The 22740-nt window shown below is 39.8% G+C and overlaps 1 protein-coding gene across 12 annotated transcripts in view; it reads left to right on the plus strand.

The window, feature by feature from the left end:
* PTPRT (protein tyrosine phosphatase receptor type T) overlaps positions 1-22740 on the plus strand; it is a 1057545-nt gene that overhangs the window by 796884 nt on the left and 237921 nt on the right. For all 12 annotated transcript variants that reach the window (XM_059133123.1, XM_059133124.1, XM_059133125.1 and 9 more), the window contains exon 12: positions 5861-6134. In XM_059133123.1, the coding sequence (XP_058989106.1) occupies positions 5861-6134 (274 nt within the window). The remainder of the gene's footprint in view (positions 1-5860; positions 6135-22740) is intronic.

Raw genomic sequence — 22740 nt, forward strand, 5'->3', positions numbered from 1 at the left:
GTCCCCACTTTGGGCCACCATGATGTCCCCCATCACACAGGGATGCCTGTCTCACTCTGCCCTATCTAATGGCTTTGAGACAGAATTGTTTGGGAAGGAGCTAGAACAGGGCAGTAGAGAAACCTTGAGTTTTACTTTTAAATATTGAGGTTGGTTGTGGTATTGATGAGTTAATTCTGAAATGATTTTGTGTGTATTGTGTGAGAGAGTAAATGAGTAAAGAATATTGATCATTTAGGTAGATTTTTACTGGAGGAAAAAGGATAAACAGGCAGTAGGAGGGTGAAGCATCTTGTGTTAGTGGATTTGGACTGACGATATCAGTATGAATTAATGGGTATGAATTTATGAAGCCTATTTCTGGGAGAATATTGGACCCAAATGTACCCTTTATGAACCTGGGCAATCATCACCTGCGAACCATAGTCTCTCTCTGTCACCTGACTTCAGCATTCTGCATGGATAGTAACAGCCCCTAGCTGGAGATCTCTTCCCGGATACACAAAGGGGACCATGGGTTGGGTTAGTGGTTGATGGATGCCTCAGATAGGCCCCTGGTCCCTCACAAAGGAGCATGAGTTCTCATGCAGACTGCTGGCTCAGGAATCAGAAGGGGCATGAGTCTCCGGTGGCCGGGTCCTCTAACACCTGAAGAGAAATTGCTGTGTGTCTTCCTCTTCAGGGTGTCTCAAGCAACTGTTCTATATGGGCTGGAGTCTTGGGACATGAGAGGAGAGTGTTCTAGTCTCAAGAGATACAAACTAGAGGGTTGAAGCTACCGGCAAGGCTAAGTCTGAACAATCAGGAAGAGAAGGCTAGGGGCAGTCACCGTAACAACAGGGTCAACAGTGGACCTTGAAGGTGAGCTGCAGTGAGGAAGCAAAAGCCAGGGAGAAGAAAGAAGGCACGCACTCCCCTCTGCCTTTCCTGTTGGAGTATAGCTGCTTTCAGGGTCCTGTAAGAAGAGACTCTCAGGAGAACTTATACAGAAAATATGGTCACAAATGTCAGTCTTCTCATTGGGAGAGATAGAGGGGGTGTTCCAGGAGGGGGAAATGGGTGCATAAATGCTGTATGTTGTGAGGTAAGCATCTTAAGATCCTCTTATACTATCAGTATTTTTGTACTAAAAAAGAAAAAAAAATCCTTTCTCTCCACAAAGGCTCCTGAATAGTTTATTGTAATGACTTCTTTTGCACTTGAGATAGGACTTTTGGAGAGTTCTTCTCATTTAGGTAGATTTTATCATCATCAGCATGCTGAGAAGAGCTTAGGTAGGTATATTTCCAAGAGAATGATGATCAGAATAAAGAGACAAAACAAAAAGAAACTATCTTGTCCCCGCCCCACCCATCCCTGCCCCCACTGCCTGAAGTGGGGAAGGACAGTTGCATAATTTGCACGTGCCATCTCTTCCTTCCTCCTACTTCATCAGAGTTTCCTGATCTTGGAGAGAGGCTGGATTTGCTGCCAGAAAGATTTTAATGACCAAATGGTATATAGTTTTCTGGCTGCAGTTGCAGATTTGCCTCTGAATGGACAAGCTGCAGGCACAATGGGCCTGAGCATGTTGCTGGCTATACTTTGGCACATTCATCCCAACTGTATGTGAACTGTCGGTTGACAGCACAGTTTAACACGCCCCTCCTCAAATATTTGCTAGGCTTTGTGATTTCAGAAGGAGCTGGGTAGGAAAGATTTAAGTAGTTCAAGCCGCTAAGTAAAAAATACTCAGAAGGCCCTTTGTACATTTTGTCGGCTTCTAGTAAAAGAAGGCAGGCAGAGAAATAAAGGATATTGGACTGTAAATGAGAAGTCTGGCTTTCTACTTTTGCTGTAATTTGACAAACCTGGGACACTCTGCTGTCGGCCTCCACATCTTCTGTAATCTGGCTACTGAGTGTGGTTGAATTGGCAGTTGAGTCGTCAATAGATTGGTGACAGGATCACAGGCTGGCCCCTGGAAACATGTTCTGCCTCCATCTCTAGCCTTTTGTGGAATATCATGCCAGTCCTGGGCAGTGCTCAGGCCAGTCTTGTGACTCTTCTTGATCCATTCCATCATTGTAGGGCCAAAGACAACAGAAAGCGATTCCAGGAATGAGATTCAGCCCCAGTGAAGCTCCCAAGGGTTTGGGTTCTCAATTTAGAGGGCAAGGGTGACAGAAGGAGTCAGGAGTGGCATGAGAGTTTTGGGCTTAGAAATGAAAACATTTACTGCAAAGATACAGATGTAGTGAAGAAAAAAGGGGGCATATGCACCCCAATGTTCATAGCAGCAATGTCCACCATAGTCAAACTGTGGAAGGAACCAAGATGCCCTTCAACAGATGAATAGATAAAGATGATGTGGTCTATATATACAATGGAATATTACTCAGCCATTAGAAAAGATGAGTACTCACCATTTGCATCAACATGGATGGAGCTGGAGGGAACTATGCTAAGTGAAATAAGTTAAGGAGAAAAAGAAAATTAACATATGGTTTCACTCATATGTGGAACACAAGGAATAGAGCAGAGGACCATAGGGAAAGGAGGGGGAACTAAATGGGAAGAAGTCAGGAGGGGGACAAGCCATGAGAGACTCTGGACTCCAGGAAACAAACGTAGGGTTACAGAGGGAGGAGGACATGGGGATGGAGTAACCAGATGATGGGTGTTAAGGAGGGCATGTGTTGTGATGAGCGCTGGGCATTATATGCAACTAATGAGTCACTGAACACTACATCAGAAACTTATGATGTACTATATTCTGGCTAACTGAACATAATTTAAAAAAAGAAAGAAAGAAATGGAAACAGAGGTCTTCTCAGTGGATGGGGTTAACCTAAGAGTAGTTGGGGATAGACTGGGCCTCAAGGGAAAGACTCACAGATCTTTGCAACCCCTGTTCTTAGGGATGAGGCTGTTCATGCTTCCCAACCTGGTCAGGAGGATATGAGGGCTAGATAGGCTGGAGAGCCCAGTTCCATCTTGTAGGTGCTATTACAAGCTCCCACAGGTGGACCCAAGAGACTGTTGCTCCTTCACTCTTCATTGCCTTTTGCTCATTCCCTCATAGGTTAGAGTTCCATGAATCATAAGCCCTCGACAAGCAGTCCTTAACACTCTAGCCAGATTCAAAGTTTTACTGAAGACTGCTATTACATGTAAACCATTGGGGGGTCCAAAAACTGTTATAGACACCTCTCCACTCTCAGCTTGTGACCTCTAGGCTTGGTTCTTGGGTCTTTGTGATGTTTTTCAGAGATTGTTTTGAGCTTAGCTGTCCTGAAAAACAAACTGATTGTGTCATTGAGAAGGACTCCAGGGTTAAGGAGGAGGGAATAGGCATCGAAGCCCTAATTTGATTTAGGTGTTTATTGACTTCAGTTTTATGAACATATATAGTTGATGTCACACACACACAAACAGACTCTGATGTCATACACACCTAGGTGACAGTCACCTGGATATCACACCCACTCGTTCCAAGAGTATATATGTTTGCTCAGTTTTTAGACACCCAAGTCCTATAGATGCTCATTTGGACATTGCTCACACTAAGATGTAGTCTGCATTCCCAGAAATATGGGCTACATTCACTCACATGCCACTCACATGCCTTCTGGGCCACTGAGCTCTCATTCAGATGTGCCCATCAAACAGTACATATGCTTGTTGAGCCATTGCTCACCTCAACTCAGATACCACATTCTAAGTGTGGCAGACATTCGTGTGTCTGTTTCTTTTTCATTTGCATTACTCATGATCCCCATGCTTAAGGAGATTCAGGGGAAGACTTGCCATGTTGGGTGTGGCATGTTTCCTTGGGTCAGTCCCTCCGTATCCTTTTATTTTCAATTCAAATGGTCCTGTGCCTCTGTCTTTGCCCAAGTTGTGCTTCTTAACCAAATAGCTCTAGATGGACAGCCTGATCGAAAGATGGTAGCCCTTACCATATTCCATCTTCATAAACTATGTGCTATCTCACTATGGCATCTTTAAATGATTGGTTTGGGGCCACTGCTGCAATCACCTCATTAATTCACAAGTTTCCTGGGGGCACTCTTTGGGAAATTGATCTTAGGGCATGAGTCCCAGAGATCTATGCAATGAAATTCTTCTAAAAGAGGAACATTCATTCAGGGCGCCTGAATGGTTCGATCGGTTAAGCATCTGTTTTTGGCTCTGGTAATGATCTCAGGGTCCTGAGATTGAGCCCTGCATCAGGCTCTCTGCTCAGTGGATAGCTGTCGTCATCTTCTTCTTCTTCTAATTCTTCTTCTTCTTCTCTCCTTCTCCTTCTCCTTCTCCTTCTCCTTCTTCTTCTTCTTCTTCTTCTTCTTCTTCTTCTTCTTCTTCTTCTCTCTCTCAAATAAATAAATAAAATCTTTTTTTTTTTTTAAAGCACTTCTTGGAAACATCCCTGTTGACACTGTGATCTTGGACTTATATCCTGCAAAACAAAAATGTTTGTTGTTTTTAGCAAGGAAAAAAAAAGCACTTGTCAAGAGAAGTACAAATTGTATACATTCAGGGAGGTAGTAAAATGCTATCCAAATGCATAAACATTAGGATAACTTTTATTAAAAAAGTATACACATTTGGCATATAGCTGGTGTTGAATAAAGCCTTGGTCACCTCTTCACACACTAGCACCTCCTTACTTACTTCCAATTTTAGTATATGTGCTGCCAAAGTGAGCACTCCTTACTTACTTCTAAGTTGAAAGGAACGGCACAAGATCACTAGACAGGAATTCAGAGTATTTACTGTTTATCTTAATTAGGGATTCTGTATCCAGTCATATTTGGTTTCATTCCCGCTTTCAACTTAGTTTGTTTCATTTGAACAAATATTCACTGATCACTGTATGGGTATCAGGCAGCCTGCTCAACAGTATATGGTGGAGGGAGTGATGCAGAGATAACTAAACCAGAACTCCCACTGTCCAAGAGGTCACAGCCTAGCCAGAGGAATGGTAGTTCCATGTACATATTACTGTAATCCTAAGAAGATACCCATTAATGAACTGTAGGGGAACTAAGGAGGAAGACTCATTCAGATTGGGAGGGTCTAGATGGAGTTCATTGAGAAGATGAAAGATAGACTCAGCCTTTAGGGAAAGGCTTCCACCAGCAGAAGTCGAGGGCACTACAGGTTCCAGGAGGAAGCATGAACTGATGATGGCATGGGGTGAAATCCACAGGATGTTTGTGCAATAGCAGAGGGTCTGGAGCTTAGGATCAGGGACTAGCCCAAGAGTTTCCAAAAGACAGGAAACCAGGCACAAGTGTCTCCAGTGCCAGGATGAGGAGTTTAGATTATATCATTCAGATAATGGAAAGCTTATGAGAGTGCTTGAAGAGGGACAGTGTTATATTCAAGAAGGTCCATGAGTTGGGTAGTTGATAAATAAGTTAGAGGCAAAGAGACAAGTTGAACCCAGGTAAGAGGTAGGGAAGAACCCAACCTCAGCATTTTCAGTGAAGGGAAAAAAAGGAAAAGGACAGGTACAGATTGCCGATGTCAACAGGGCTTTTTGATGATAAGTGCAGAGTGATATCCAAAGATGTAGAAATTGAGGATGAGCCCCAGACTTGAGATCTCATCACTTGATGGGCAATGCTACCCTTTTCTAAAGAAAAAATGTAGAAGGAGGAGGCAGATTTGTTGGGCTTGGGACCATGTTGCGTTTTGGATATATCCAGTGTGAGCTGGCCTTGGGACATCTAAATGGAGATGGGTTTCTACAAAGCAGTGGATTTATTCATTCTAAGTCTTAGGAGGGAGGTTTAGTTGTAGACAGAAGTGGTGATAAATAACAAGTCCGTCCTTCCAGATAGTTGCTCATCTTCCTCTCTTTCCTGTCCAGTGTTTATCAGCTGGTTGTCAAGGAAGAGCGACTTCAGAAGTCACGAAGGGCAGCTGACATCATTGAGTGCTTTTCGGTACCTGTGAGCTACAGGAATGCCTCCAGCCTTGATTCTCTACACTACTTTGCCGCTGAATTGAAGCCCGCCAACCTGCCTGTCACCCAGCCATTTACAGTGGGTGACAATAAGACATACAATGGATACTGGAACCCTCCTCTTTCCCCTCTGAAAAGCTACAGCATCTACTTCCAGGCACTCAGCAAAGCAAATGGAGTAAGTATGGCCACATGGAGGTTGTTTCTTGCCTTGTGTGTACTTTCCTCTTCTCAAATGAAAACTAGCATGGGGATCAAATCTAGCCCCACGCCTCTGTGTGTGTGTGTGTGTGTGTGTGTGTGTAAACTTTTTTAAATACAGCAATGCCTATTCATTTATATAGTCTAAGGTTGCTTTGATGCTATAACAGTATAGTTGAGTAGTTTATTTTTTAAAAGATTTTATTTATTTATTTTTTATCAGAGAGGGAGAGCACAAGCGGAGGAGTGGCAGGCAGAGAGAGAAGCAGGCTCTCCACTCAGTGATAAGCCCGATGTGTGACTTGATCCCAGAATCCTGGGATCACGACCAAGCCGAAGGCAGATGGCTAACAAACTGAGCCACCCAGGTGTCTCAAGTTGAGTAGTTGAGACAAAGACATTATGCCACATAAAGCCTAAAATATTTACTGTATGACCCTTTACAGAAAAAATTTGCAGACCTCAGTATTCAAAGTTTAAAAGGTCTGCGGTGCCTGGCTGACTCAGTCAGTTGAGCATTCAACTCTTGACTTTAGCTCAGGTCATGACCTGAGGGTTGTGGAATTGAGCCCCATACTGGGTGAGGAGCCTGGGTGGGATTCTTTCTCTGCCTCTCCCTCTGGCCCTCCTACCAACCTCCCCTACCACATACCCACAGATGCATGCACATACTCTCTCTAAAAATAAATAAATAAAAATAATAAAAGATAAAAAGGTCTTTCAGATTACCTCTGGGCAAATCACATGCCTACCTGAAGATCAATTTCCTCACCTACAGAATAATACCTATCAATTTATTATTTATGAATGAACTAAACATGTTGTAATTAATCAGTGAATGTTAACTCTTGTTATTACCAATAGTCACATTAGAAAATGTTTTCTTCTTCCAAAGACAAGGTAACCTTTTTTAATGTCAAATATTTCTTTGGTCAACATGGGATGCCAGTCATAACATCACAAAAGCACAGAGCTGGAAGAGATCTAAAAGGTCACCATATATCTATTTCCCTCCCCCCCACATAAAACAATCAACTTTACAATATCCCACTTAACTGGTATTAGTGCATATTCCTGAATAACTCCAGTGACAGAGAACTTACTCCTTTACGTGGTAACTTCACTGACCTCTGGGGTGGCTATAGTTCTAAGAAGTCCTTTTATTGTGCTGCTCTTATTATAGCGTTTATTGTGCATGTCTCTTATTATAGCTTCTATGCATTGCCATTAGTCCAGACTCTTAGGTCTCAGGAGAACCAATGCAATTGCCTTCTTGGGCAGCATTCTTTTAGTTCCATAAGATCTTTCTTACCATCTACATAACCTCTGTTCAAACGTACCATCTGATCTTATTTCTGAAAGTTCAGTATCTTTAGTTCCTCTTACGACACAAGTATTTTCTATCTAGAATACTTTTGCGGACTTATCTCAGATTGCTGTATTTCATTCAACAAATATATAACAAACAATGCCATATGCTAAGCTGTCTAATTCGTATTAAGGTTATAAAGTAGGTGCCCTCCAAGAGCTTTCATAACATAGGGGAATCTGGTGTGTACCACGTTTCACATTATTTCTGGAGAAGTGAGAAGCTCACTGGAGAAGGAAACGCTGAGACAAAAGCAAGATCTGGTGAAGTATGTAGCCTCTGTAGGCTCTGGTGTCCAAGATGGAGAGTTTAGTCTGTCAGTGGAAGTCATTACCTTATGAGAAACCTGGATTGAGGAACTAATTAACATTTTAAATGTCCACATAGCCATTTAAATTCCACATTGGTATTTCAGTTCTGCATTTATTACTTGCTCAAGCAACGTTCCTCACAGAGAGTTTAAAACTACAAAGAGAAGCCGCCAGACTGCCTTCCATCTGTCCATCTGCTCTTCCCTCTGCACGAAACACTCTGATGTATTGAGGAGGAAGACATAAAGATGAGCAGAAAGCATCTGGGGGCCCATCTTGTTCCTGGATCTCTGCATCCCAGACTGGCCAGTTTATTGGTGGAGCACAGCTCTAAGAAAGTGTGACTTTCCCTGCTCTTGGCAACATGTCAAGAGGTGCTTTTGGGTTTGCATGCTGTGAAGAAGAGTAGCAGCTGCGCTCAATTCACTCTCTGTCAGATTGATACCAAAACTCTTTAAAAAAAAAAAAAAAAACCAGCGAGAGACCAAGTCTGCAGAACCCCCAAGAAATTGAGATATGGACCTAAGGAGGAATTTGCTGAACACAAGCATGGTTGGCTCTTGGTAGAACAGCAGGTGACATAGGAGGACTGTGGGAAGTTTTGCTTCCCAAACATCACACAATGGACTATCTCCTCAAGACACGGAGTTTTGCCTTTGGGAAAAAAAAAAGTCATCCTACCCCAAAGCTACCTCATCTAGGAAGCAGCTTCTACTATTGCTTTGAGATGAACAAGGGTCCTTGAATTACTTACGCCTTCGATCCCACACTATGTGTGCTCCTGTTCTGGAACTAAGATTTGCAGGAAGGAAATTAAGGGGATTGGGTGCATGCTTATGACAGGGATCTTGAATATGCCATTGGCCTCACAGGAACAGAGAGGAAATGTTTTTGAGAGCTGGGCACTCAGCATGTTGTTTTCTTCTGGCAAAGGAAAAGCTGCACACTGTATTTCAAATTACTGCATTCAGTATTAAGTTTTACTAAAAAGAGTTAAGCTAAAGGGTCATAGGAGCAGAAAATCCATTCTCAGTCTAAGAGATCTCTGCCTGGCCCTTCTCAGATTCCTCCATCTCGGAAAGGGCAGCAGACAATGCAGTTAAGCCTGGAGGATTTTTGAAGAGAAAATGTTATAACCCACAAATTCTTTATCAGCCAAGTTGTTGTTCTTGTGCAAATACATCAGAAAGACATTCTCAGTATCCAGGGGCTCCCACATGCCCTGCTTCTAATAAATCATTCAAAGAGCAATTGACCAAGCAATGAATCAAAATAAGGAAATCTAGAACAAAGATATATGGAATGAAAAGACCTGCAGTGAACATGGAAACTAATTCAACACAGTGTTAATGCTAAATTATTGCTATAAATATGTTATAAAAAGAGATGGTTAACATAAAAATAATTACTTAAGGAGAAAATGTATAATATTAAGAATTAACTTTGTAATCTGAGTCTGTAATTTGCTGTTATGTTAACAAAAACTGAGGAGGAGCTGGAGGATTGACGAGTGGAGTATGAATAAAAATCTGCCAATTACTCCACATTAGGCAGGATGGAATAAATAACTTCTACTCTGTTTTTGACACTGAGAATTTTTGAGAAATATAGTTTTTTAAACATAAAGGCAGCTTTCCAATCTATCCTTTAAAAAGTTAGAAAACAACAGACTACAAAGAAAAGGTGGAGAAGCAAAGGAAACTATAAGTAAATGTGAAAATCAGCAACTATAAAGCAAGCCAGAAGACAAAAGAATTAGGTTTGATTTTTTTTTTTTTTAAGTGGTGCTTTGTTCCCCTCGTAAAAGAGGAAAAAATACTCTGGGTCAAGATATTTCTATACCACTAGAAGATTAAAACCAAAGGATGGGGCAAAGTCATACTAAATTAAAACAAATCAAAGTAAAGTAAAAATGGCCATTTGTTGCAGGGTGTTTGTGGGCCAGGTAGAATAATTTACAATACAATCAATTATATTGCTCCCAACATAATCTGCAAGGTTTTTTTTTTTTTTTCTTTAGGGTAAGAAAATTTTAGGGTCCAGAAACCTTTATTCTGTGGATATTAAGGATTGTCTTGTTTTGCTTTATTAGTTCGTTTAGCAGAGTGGCTAAATATCCAGACTTTACAATCAGACTACCTACATAAAAAAATCCTAGTATCTTTGACTTTAAGTAAGCTGCTAAAAAAGAATTAAATATATTAAGTAAATATATAGGAAGCATATACTATATGTCAAAAAAGGGCATTTCTCCTGAGTGCCCAGAATAAAACAGTAGGCCAAACAGACAAAAACCCCTGCCTTCATACTGTTTACATTCTACTAGTGGAGCTGTTAAAAATAAATAAGTAAAATAATGTATCAAATAATTAGTCCTTAGATTTATGAATGTGATTTCACTCATTAACTGTTGATGTAAAATCTATGTTGACTATTAATAGGATGAGGATAAGGACATTATGTAAACTCTAGAGTAATCTATATAAATGTGGAGTATTATATTCCAACCCTATAAACACTATGGAGAGACCAAGTATGATATGCATCATGAGCCATGGTGCTCAGAATCCTTGCAGACATTTCCATGAAGTGTGAGTTGTTGACAGGCACTTTTATTGGGAATTTTTATTAGATTATTAAAATCACACTTATCCATTGACTCTTTCTTCCTTTTTTAAAATTATGTTAGACACTATACAGTACATCATTAATTTTTGATGTCGTGTTCCATGATTCATTGTTTGCATATAATACCCAGTGCTCCATGCAATCCATGCCCTCCTTAATACCCATCACTGGACTAACCTGTCCCCTCAACTCTTTCCCCTCTAAAACCCTCAGTTTGTTTCTTGGACTCCCTGGACTCTCATGGTTCATCTCCCCCTCTGATTTCCCCTCCTTCATTTTTTTCCTTCCTTCTCCTAATGTCCCCCATGCTATTATTTCTTATGCTTCACAAATAAGGAAACTGTATGATAATTGTCTTTCTCTGTTTGACTTATTTCACATACCATAATCTCCCCCAGTCCCATCCATGTTGATGCAGAAGTTGGGTATTCATCCTTTGTGATGGCTGAGTAATATTTCATTGTATATATGGAACACATCTTCTTTATCCATTCATCTGCTGAAGAGCATCTTGGCTCTTTCCATATCATGGCTATTGTGGACATTGCTGCTATGAACACTGGGGTGCATATGGCCCTTCTTTTCACTACATCTGTATCTTTGGGTAAATACCCAGTAGTGCAATTGCTGGCTCATAAGGGTAGCTCCATTTCCAACTTTAAAAAAAAATTTTATTTATTTTTTAAATTTCTTTTCAGTGTTCCAGAATTCATTGTGTATGCACCACACCCAGTGCTCCATGCAATACGTGCCCTCCACAATACCCACCACCAGGCTCACCCAACCTCCTACTCCCCTCCAAAACTCTCAGTTAGCTCCTCAGAGTCCAGTCTCTCATTTCCAACTTTTTGAGAAAACTATACACTGTTTTCTTACAGAAAGAAAACAAGGGTAGCACTGACTGTCAGTGCTCTGTCCTTGGTGCTGAATCCTCAGTGCCAGTCTTATTGTGAATCAGCTATATTATAACCATTGCTTTGGACATAGCTGTATTATAGATCTATTATAGCATTTTAGAATTGGATGATTTTGCAGTGTCATCTAATGTAGAGGAGAAGCCAACAAATAAATCTCCAATAAAGCATTCTTGGCAGGGCATTATAGAGCCTCAGCATGACCACTGCAATTCTCTGGAGGGAAAGAGCTGACTCCTTTATTAGAACTTTCTTGTTTCTGTAAAGCCAAATTTGGTATCCTTAACTCACTACTCTTGGGCACTTGTATTGATTTGAACAAATCAAATATTTCTTTCCCATGTCAGCCTATTGGAGAAAATATGACAGTACCAACTACCATGTTAGCCATCCAGGTTGTTTCTATTGATATTTTTTTAATTTATTTTCAGCATAACAGTATTCATTGTTTTGTACCACACCCAGTGCCCCATGCAATCCGTGCGCTCTCTAATACCCACCACCTGGTTCCTCCAACCTACCACCCCCCCACCACTTAAAACCCCTCAGATTGTTTTTCAGAGACCATAGTCTCTCATGGTTCACCTCCCCTTCCAATTTCCCCCAACTCCCTTCTCCTAACTCCCCATGTCCACCATGCTATTTGTTACACTCCACAAATAAGTGAAACCATATGATAATTGACTCTCTCTGCTTGACTTATTTCACTCAGCATAATCTCTTCCAGTCCCGTCCATGTTGCTACAAAAGTTGGGTATTCATCCTTTCTGATGGAGGCATAATACTCCATAGTGTATATGGACCACATCTTCCTTATCCATTTGTCCGTTGAAGGGCATCTTGGCTCTTTCCACAGTTTGTCAACCGTGGCCATTGCTGCCATAAACATTGGGGTACAGATGGCCCTTCTTTTCACTATGTCTGTATCTTTGGGGTAAATACCCAGTAGTGCAATGGCAGGGTCATAGGGAAGTTCTATTTTTAATTTCTTGAGGAATCTCCACACTGTTCTCCAAAGAGGCTGCACCAACTTGCATTCCCACCAACAATGGAAGAGGGTTCCCCTTTCTCCCCATGCTCTCCAACACATGTTGTTTCCTGTCTTGCTAATTTTGGCCATTCTAACTGGTGTAAGGTGATATCTCATTGTGGTTTTAATTTGAATTTCCCTGATGGCTAGTGATGATGAACATTTTTTCATGTGTCTGATAGCCATTTGTATGTCTTTATTTGAGAAGTGTCTGTTCATATCTTCTGCCCATTTTTTGATATGGTTATCTGTTTTGTGTGTGTTGAGTTTGAGGAGTTCTTTATAGATTCTGGATATCAACCTTTTGTCTGTACTGTCATTTGCAAATATCTTCTCCCATTCCGTGGGTTGCCTCTTTGTTTTGTTGACTGTTTCCTTTGCTGTGCAGAAGCTTTTGATTTTGATGAAGTCCCAGAAGTTTATTTTGGCTTTTGTTTCCTTTGCCTTTGGAGACATATCTTGAAAGAAGTTGCTGTGGCTGATATTGAAGAGGTTACTGCCTATGTTTTCCTCTAGGATTCTGATGGATTCCTGTCTCACATTGAGGTCTTTTATTCATTTTGAGTTTATCTTTGTGTACAGTGTAAGAGAATGGTCGAGTTTCATTCTTCTACATATAGCTGCCCAGTTTTCCCAGCACCATTTATTGAAGAGACTGTCTTTTTTCCACTGTATATTTTTTTCTGATATTCTAATATGCAGTTGCTTCTGTTTCTCACATGACATGATTTTCTGTAAGTCCTTAATCCTATTTATTCTATACTCTCATAGACATACTCCATTTTCCCAAAGCCCTCCTTAAAAAGGGGTACCCAGAACCTGCCTTGTGCTACAGATATAGTTAGACCACACCTGCTACATTTTCACTACTCTGCCTCTCTTTACTATTTTCTAAAATATTATTTCTGAAACATTCCAAGGTATTTTTCTCTCTTTGGGGTGCTTATGCAAGCTGTAATTCTACCTGAGTGTCTATTTTCTTCATTCTTTGCAGAACTAGCGCCTTCTCATTTTTCAGGCCTCATCTTCAATGTCACACCCTCTAGGAACTTTCCAGTCATATTATCTAAGAGCTGTCCATGCCATTACTCATACATTAACATGTGTTTTCTTTATAACATTAAGCATATTTTAATTTCACTGGTTTTTATATAGTACATGCCTCCCTCCTTAGGCTGAGAGCTCCAGGAGGTAGCAGCTCTTTTTTGTTTGCTGCCATATTCTCCATATTGAGTACAATATATAACTCATAGTAGATACCTGATTATTGTTGGATGAATGAATGAATGAGATTATGAACTGTTTCTTGTGTTCTGTGAATCGGTTTCCTCACTTATGAAATCAAAATGGTAATATACACTTTACACAATCACTTTGAGGATTAAATGGGGAAAGATCTCAAATTCTGAAAGGCACCAAATAAGTGTCAGCACAGTCTGAATTTCTATCCAGTGTAGCATGAGATGTGGTTCTGAGCTAGACAGATGAGCCCTAAAAGACCTGCCTTCCATCATAATAGTAAGACTTTTCCCCAGCTGTCTCATTTCCCAAGCTCCAGGCTCCTGGGCAGCCTTGATTTCCTCCAGATCTTCCAAATGGTACCCAGAGTAGCTGTCTCAATTGTAAACAGCAGGTGGGTGCAGTTTTGCATTGTTTTTTCCCCCCACTCTTCCCAGAATGAGGTCTGCTGAATCTACTGTTCTCTACATCCCCACCACCATTAGCCATGATTGTGAAGTTGAAAAGACCATAATTAACGGTTGGATGCAAAACAAGTGTGGCAAATTCATGCAAATACCCACCAGAAGCCACCTTTTCTTGGGCAGGGCTGTTGTGCATATTCTGTTTATGTAGCAGGGAAAACTCTTTCCTTGCCATATCTTTTTCATCATGTAGGGGCACATTTAACCTGAATGATGCTTTTGCCAAATGGTGATCTAAATAAGAGAAGTGGGAAGTAGAAGGGTGATTGTTCTTGTTCTCTTGCTTTCTCTTCCAGCTCCTGAACTCAATTGCCTCTTGAGAGCAGTCGGAAGCCAGATGCTATTTTGAATGGGTCCTCATGTTTGCAATGTAATCACATTATAACAGTTAGGGGTATCTAGGTAGAGCTGGGTTAGAGAGAATTCTGTGTCTCTGAATATATTGGAAGCTATATTTAGTTATGTCCAAGCACTATTAAAAGAACATTTGTACATGGATTGATTCTCTGTGGCATGGTGGGATGGAGAGATTTGAGAGGTAGGCATCAGACAGATTTGGCTTTGAATTATGGCCAGTTCCAGTGATGTGAACGTGAGCTGTTACTTAACATCCCAAGATGTATGATGTGATTAATGACCTACCTCCCCCAAATTTGGGAATAGTAAATGAGACAATACATATAAGTCATCTGTCACAGTTGTAATATTTGTTCTTTTCCCTTTTGCTGATTTCCTGCAGCTCCTCTCCTGAAGGAAGGGAAAGTTGGAGCATCCTTATCTGACTTCAGGAACCATGTCTAAATGGCAGCTGCTGACTGCCTTGACTTGCCCATGACTTAACTGCTTCCTAACCCCATTTCAGGCTATCTTTTTCTTAGTTTAATGTTTCACATATGGTTCCAAGCCTGACCTCTCTTCTTGTTGAATCTTGTGACATAATTGATTTTGTCTTTGGAGAGTAATCTTACTTCTCCCAATCCCATTTCCTGATTCTGTTTCTACTTTAGTGACTGCTCATATGTCATGTGGGAAAAGGTCAGGTAAACCATGGAATGAGAAGATGTGGGAGTTCCAAGCTCAAAAAGTGAAGATCACACAGGGTATCTCAAGACTTGGATCTTAGATGTTCTATCAGGGAATTTACAAGAAAACTCCTATATGACATAGGACAAACTAATTTATGCTATAGTAGCAAACAACCATGAAATCTCAGTGTATTATCAGAAAAAAAAATTTTTTTTCACTCCTTCTGCATATCCAAAATGAGTCGGCAGAAGGGTTCTGTTTATCATAGTTACTTGGAGGCCTAGGCTAATGGAAGGCCCATCTTGACATATGTTTCCACTATCACCAAGGCAGAGAAAGTAATATGGCAAATAAAACACTAGTTCTCAAATTCTACACAAAATCACCCATAGCACTTTCACATTCCATTGGCCAAAGCTATTCATGTAGCCATGCTAAACTTCAAAAAGAATGAGGCAATGCCTTCCAACCATGTGCCTAGGATGTGAACTGGGATATTTGAGACCACTCCTAATGACCACCACACTTCCACATTATGCACAATTATGAAGCTTTCCCTTCTACCCTTCCAATTCCCACAATACCCACACTCACTCTTTCAGCTCCTATGCAGTCCCTATCATGGATCCTGAAAACTTTCTATTCTTGAGTATCTACTGCATCCCAGACACTAAGAAAGTATTATCATCTGTGTTACTTCCTGACTGGTCTCACAAACAAAGTGACTCCATTTGAAGCAGTAAAATGGATGGCCTGAAATCCCATCAGCACCCAATAATCTCATAGCATCTCAGTTACTTCATTCATACTGAAGAAAGGGCTTTAGTAAGAGCATTCTCTCTTTATCTCCATGGATACAGGGTAAAGAAAGTCTAATATTCCCTGTGACACTATTCCACTATGAAAGGCAGTCATTCTTCCAAGTCTGCCATGTAGTGTGGTTGAGAGGCCTCAGAAAATTTCAGACCTCTCCCATCCATCAATTGCTGATACAGATTGTAATAGAAAACTGTGAACCAAAGACCTCCACATACCTTTTTTTTTTTTTTTTTTTTTGACTTGTTGCCATAGTCCTATGTTAGGAACTTGTGTCTGGATTGTATCAGCTCTGTTACAGCAGAGAATTGAAATGGACATTTGGAATCCAGGGTTATCAACAAAACCTTTCTACAACTACTTTGGAGAATTTAGGCCTGGTAAACGCTCTTCTCAGTTCTGTTCTTTCATCAGAGCCTAGGTTTCATGCTCCATCAGCCTACCTGGTCCTCCTTCCCAATCCTTGGATCCTGGGTATCAACCAGCCCCTTGGGCGTACCTACCTCTGGGCTCTATTCCACCAGATGAGCCTTAGCACCTGCTCTAGAAAGTTCTGAACTTCTACTGAAGGCCGATGGGCTCAAACTTCTCTTTTCAAGTAACAGAGAAATTCCCTGAGTGTCACCTTGTACAAATACCAAAATGAGCTCTCCCAGGTTGCTAATTTATTTTTCCACTCACTTATATTTCCTACAGATTTTATTATCACAGTATGAGACCTAAGGGACCAAGAACATTTTCCTTTTTGATGCAAATATACTTTAGACTCATTTGGAAAAGGAAATGAAGGTTACCCAAATGTTGACAGCTGATAATCTTGTCAGCCTGGGTCTTGAGGCATCAATGAAGGCTCCAGCCCTGAGTCCTAAAGAAGTTCATGGAAGTAGCAGCCTAAGTTTCCATAAAGCAGGGGTTTCTGCTTCCATCAGGCCCCTTCGGAAGACAAGGGTCCCCATGAAGTTTGGCTCAATTGGCTCCCAAATGGTGAATAATTTGGGATACCTCTGAATTTGGATATTGGATCCATTGGTTTAAAAACTGACTCTGCTGTTTTTTAGCTACCTAAACTGAATACTGGTCTGCTACCCTTCAGTTTCCCCATCTGTAATATGGGGATGAGGTGTGCCCTCCCAAGCTCACTGGGGTCTTTGTGAGGAATAAGCAATAGGTATGGTAACTTTGTGAGCATTCCTAAGTACCTTTTGAATGAAGATATTGCTAACATGAGTGTGTGTGTGTCTGTGTGTGCATGTGAAAATTCAACATGTGTATATATACATAATACACATAAATATTTTGGCATGTGTATATAATCATGTGTGTATATATGTATATATATGTGGGGGTGTGTGCATGAATATGTATACATATTTAGTTAAATTTTAAGTTAGTTCAAGAATCTTAGTGGCATAAAGGTCATCATTATACCAGAGACCTAATATAGGTGGCTAATGAGAACATTATCTATACCTCTTGAGTTTCTTGGGAGCAAAGGCAAAAAGGAGTGTATGAGAGGTTTGCAAAGCTTCTCTTAGTAGACAGAAAGAAGCATACTTACTTTTCATGGGAGACACTAGAAGGGAAATTTATCATATACATCCTGATAGAAGGAACCCTGAGGAGATACTGGTCAATATCATATCTCTGTTCCAGAAATTCATTGGTCCATTATCCATCAATGTTGTGATACAGTATTAAACTGGAATTTTTTAATTAACATATAATGTATTATTTGCTTCAAGGGTGCAGGTCTGTGAATCATCAGTTTTACACAATTCACAGCTCTCACCATAGCACATACCCTCCCCAATGTCCATAACCTGGCCACCCAATATCCCCTTCCCCACCCTCCAGCAACCCTCAGTTTGTTTCCTGAGATTAAGAGTCTCTTATGGTTTGTTTCCCTTCCTGGACCTGTCTTATTTCACTCTTTCCCTCCCTTCCCCACAACGACTTCCAACCCTGACTCTCAAATTCTGCATATCAGAGAGAGCATATGATAATTGTCTTTCTCCAATTGACTTATTTTGCTTAGCATAATACCCACTAGTTTCATCCACATTGTTGCAAATGGCAAGATTTTGGGTATTTCTGATGGCTGCATAGTACTCCCGTATGTATGTGTATGTATGTTTGTATGTATGTATATAGATAGATGATAGATAAATAGATATAGATATATAGATATCACATCTTCTTTAGACACTCATCTGTTGATGTACATCTAGGTTCTTTCCATAGTTTGGCTATTGTGGACATTGCTGCTATAAACATTCAGGTGAACATGTCCCTTCTGATCACTACATTTGTATCTTTAGGGTAAATACCCAGTTGTGCAGTTGCTGGGTCATGGGGTAGCTCTATTTTCAACTTTTTGAGGACCCTCCATACTGTTTTCCAGAGTGACTGCACCAGCTTGCATCCCCACCAACATTGTAGGAGGACTACCTTTTCTCTGCATCCTTCCCAACATCTGTCATTTCCTGACTTGTTAATTTAGCCATTCTGACTGGTGTAAAGTGGTATCTCGCTGTGGTTTTGACTTGTATTACCCTGATGCTGAGTGATATTGAGCACTTTTTCTTGTGTCTGTTGTCCATTTTGATGTCTTCTTTGCAGAAATGTCTGTTCATGTCTTCTGCCCATTTCTTGATTGGATTATTTGTTCTTTGGGTGTTGAGTTTGATAAGTTCTTTATAGATTTTGGATACTAGCCCTTTATCTGATATGTATTTGCAAATATCTTCTCCCATTCTATCAGTTATCTTTTGGTTTTGTTGACTCTTTCCTTTGCTGTACAAAAGCTTTTGATCTTCATGAAGTCCCAATGGCTCATTTTTGCCATTGCTTCCCTTGCCTTTTGCAATGTTTCTAGGAAGAAGTTGCCACAGCTGAGATGGAAGAGGTTGGTGCCTGTGTTCTCCTCAAGGGTTTTGACGGATTCTTGTCTCACATTGAGTTCTTTCATCCATTTGGAGTCTATTTTCATGTGTGGTGTAAGGAAATGTTCCAGTTTCATTCTTCTGTATGTGGCTGTCCAATTTTTCCAACACCATTTGTTGAAGAGATTGTCTTTTTTCCATTGGACCTTCATTCCTCCTTTGTCAAAGATTAGTTGACCATAGAGTTGAGGGTCCATTTCTGGGCTCTCTCTTCTGTTCCATTGATCTATGTGTCTGTTTTTGTGCCAGTACCATACTGTCTTGATTATTACAGCTTTGTAATAGAGCTTGAAATCTGAAATCATGATGCTGCCAACTTTGGCTTTCTTTTTCAACATTCCTCTGGCTATTCAGGGTCTTTTCTGGTTCCATATAAATTTTAGGATTATTTGTTCTATTTCTTTGAAAAAAGTAGATGGTATTTTTATAGGAATTGCATTAAATGTGTAGATTGCTCTAGGTATCATAGACATATTTGCAATATTTATTCTTCCAATATTTGTTCTGTGAGTATAGAACATTTTTCCATTTCTTTGTGTCTTCCTCAATTTCTTTCATGAGTGCTTTACAGTTTTCTGAGCACAGATTCTTTGCCTCTTTGCTTAGGTTTATTCCTAGGTGTCTCATAGGTGGCATTATAAATGGGATGGACTCCTTAATTTCTCTTTCTTCTGTCTTCCTGTTGGTGTATAGAAATGCAACTGATTTCTGTGCATTTATATTTATATCCTAACACTTTACTAAATTCCTGCATGAGCTCTAGAAGTTTTGGAGTGGAGTCTTTTGGGTTTTCACATAAAGTATCATATCATCTGCAATGTGTGAGAGTTTGACTTCTTCTTTGCTTATTCAGATGCCTTTTATTTCTTTTTGTTGTCTGATTGCTGAAGCTAGGACTTCTAGTACTATGCTGAATAGCAGTGGTGATATTGAACAGCCCTGCTGTGTTCCTGACCTTAGTGGAAAAGCTCCCCATCAAGAATGATAGTCACTATGGGTTTTTCATAGATGGCTTTTATGATATTGAGGTATGGACCCTGTATCCCTATACTGTGAATAGTTTTGATCAAGAAAGGATGTTTCATTGGTCCAATGCTTTTTCGGAATATATTGAGAGTATCATTTGGTTCTTGTTCTTTCTTTTATTAATGTAGAGTATCCCATTGATTGATTTGTGGATGTTGAACCAACCTTGCAGCCCAGGAATAAATCCCACTTAGTCATGGTGAATAATCCTTTTAAATGTACTGTTGGATCCAATTGACTAGTATTTTAGTGAGAAATTTTGCATCCACGTTCATCAGGGGTATTGGTCTGTAATTCTCCTTTTTGATGGGGTCTTTGGCTTTGAGATCAAGGTAATGCTGACTTTATAAAATGGGTATAGAAGTTTTCCTTCTGTTTCTATTTTTTTGGAACAGTTTCAGGAGAATATGAATTAATTCTTTTTTAAATATTTGGCAGAGGGGTGCCTGGGTGGCTCATTGGGTTAAAGCCTCTGCCTTCGGCTCAGGTCATGATCCCAGGGTCCTGGGATCGAGCCCCACATCAGGCTCTCTGCTCAGCGGGGAGCCTGCTTCCTTCTTCCTCTCTCTCTCTCTCTCTCTGCCTGCCTCTCTGCCTATTTGTGATCTCTGTCTGTCAAATGAATAAATAAAATCATATATATATTTATATATATGAATTCTATATATGTATATATGATATATATGAATATATATATATATATGAATTTCAATTCTACCATATATACATATGTATATATATGTACATGTATATATATATGTATATATATATATATATATATATATATATATATATATACATGTATATATATATACACACACACATAAGAAGCCATCTGGCCCTGGGCTCTTGTTTCTTGGGAGATTTTTGATGACTTCTTCAATCTCTTCACTGATTATGGGTTTGTTCAGGTTTTCTATTTCTTCCTGGTTCAGTTTTGGTAGTTTGTATGTCTCTAGAAATGCATCCATTTCTTCCAGATTGTCAAATTTGCTCGTATATTTGCTCATAATATGTTCTTATAATTATTTGTATTTCTTTGGTATTGGTTGTGATCGCTCCTCTTTCACTCATGATTTTATTAATTTGGGTCCTTTCCCTTTTTTTTTTTTTTGCTAAGTCTGGCCAGGGATTTATCAATCTTATTAATTCTTTCAAAGAGCCAGCTCCTAGTTTTATTGATCTGTTCTACTGTTCTTTTGGTTTCTATTTCATTGATTTTTACTCTGATCTTTATTATTTCTCTTCTCCTGCTGGGTTTAGGCTTTCTTTGCTATTCTTTTTCCAGCTCCTTTGAGACCTTTCTTGTTTCTTGAGAAAGGTTTGTATTGCTATATACTTTCCCTCAGGACTGTCTTTGCAGTGTCCCAAAGATTTTGAACAGTGTGTTTTCATTTTCATTTGTTTCCATGAATTTTTTTCAATTCTTCTTTCATTTCCTGGTTGACCCATTCAATCTTTAGTAGGGTGCTCTTTAGCCTCCATGTATTTAGGTTCTTTACAACTTTCCTCTTGTGGTTGAGTTCTAGTTTCAAAGCATTGTGGTCTGAAAATATGCAGGGAATGATCCCAATTTTTTGGTACCGGTTGAGACCTGATTTGTAACCCAGGATGTGCTCTATTCTGGAGAATGTTCCATGTGCACTAGAGAAGAATACACATGTATTCTGTTGCATTGGAAATGAATGTTCTGAGTATATCTGTGATGTCCATCTGGTCCAGTGGGTCTTTTATTAAAGCCTCTATTTCCTTGTTGATCTTTTGCTTAGATGATCTGTCCATTTCAGTGAGGGGAGGGGAGTTAAAGTCTCCTACTATTACTGTATTATTGTCGATGTGTTTCTTTGATTTTGTTATTAATTGGTTTATATAATTGGCTTCTCTCACTTTAGGGGCATAGATATTTAAAATTGTTAGATCTTGTTAGACAGACCCTTTAAGTATGATATAGTGTCCTTATTATTACAGTCTTATTACAGTCTTTGGCTTAAAATCTTATATATCTGATACAAGGATTGCAACCCCAGCTTTCTTTTGGTATCCATTAACATGGTAAGTTGTTTTCCACCCCCTCTCTTTAGATCTGGAGGTGTCTTTGGGTCTAAAATGAGTTTCTTGCAGACAGCACATTGATGGGTCCTTTTTTTTTTTTTTTTTAATCCATTCTGATACCCTGTGCCTTTTGATTGGGGCATTTAGCCCATTTACATTCAGGGTAACTATTGGAAGATATGAATTCCGTGCTGTTGTATTGCCTGCAAGGTGACTGTTACTATATATTGTCTCTGTTACTTTCTGGTCTGTTACTTTTAGGCTCTCTCTTTGTTTAGAGAACCCCTTGCAATATTTCCTGTAGGGTTGGTTTCGTGTTTGCAAATTCTTTTAGTTTTTGTTTGTCCTGGAGGCTTTTTATCTCTCCTGTTTTCAATGACAGCCTAGCTGGATATAGTATTTTTGGCTGCATATTTTTCTTGTTTAGTGCTTGGAGTATATCATGCCAGTCCTTTCTGGCCTTCCGGGTCTCTATGGATAGGTCTGCTGCCAATCTAATATTTCAAACACTGTATGTTACAGACCTCTTCTCCTGATCTTCTTTCAGGATTTTCTCTTCGTCACTGAGACTTGTAGGTTTTACTATTAGATGACAGGGTTTTGACCTATTTTTATTGATTTTAGGGGGGTGGGTTGTTCTCTGTGCCTCCTGGATTTTTATGCTTGTTTTCTTCACCAAATTAGGGAAATTTCTCTGCTATAATTTGCTCCAATATACCTTCTGCCCCCCCTTTTTTCTTCTTCTGAGATCCCAGTTATTCTTTTT

This window comes from Mustela lutreola, chromosome 9 (genome assembly GCF_030435805.1).
Source record: "Mustela lutreola isolate mMusLut2 chromosome 9, mMusLut2.pri, whole genome shotgun sequence".
Lineage (NCBI taxonomy): Eukaryota > Metazoa > Chordata > Mammalia > Carnivora > Mustelidae > Mustela > Mustela lutreola.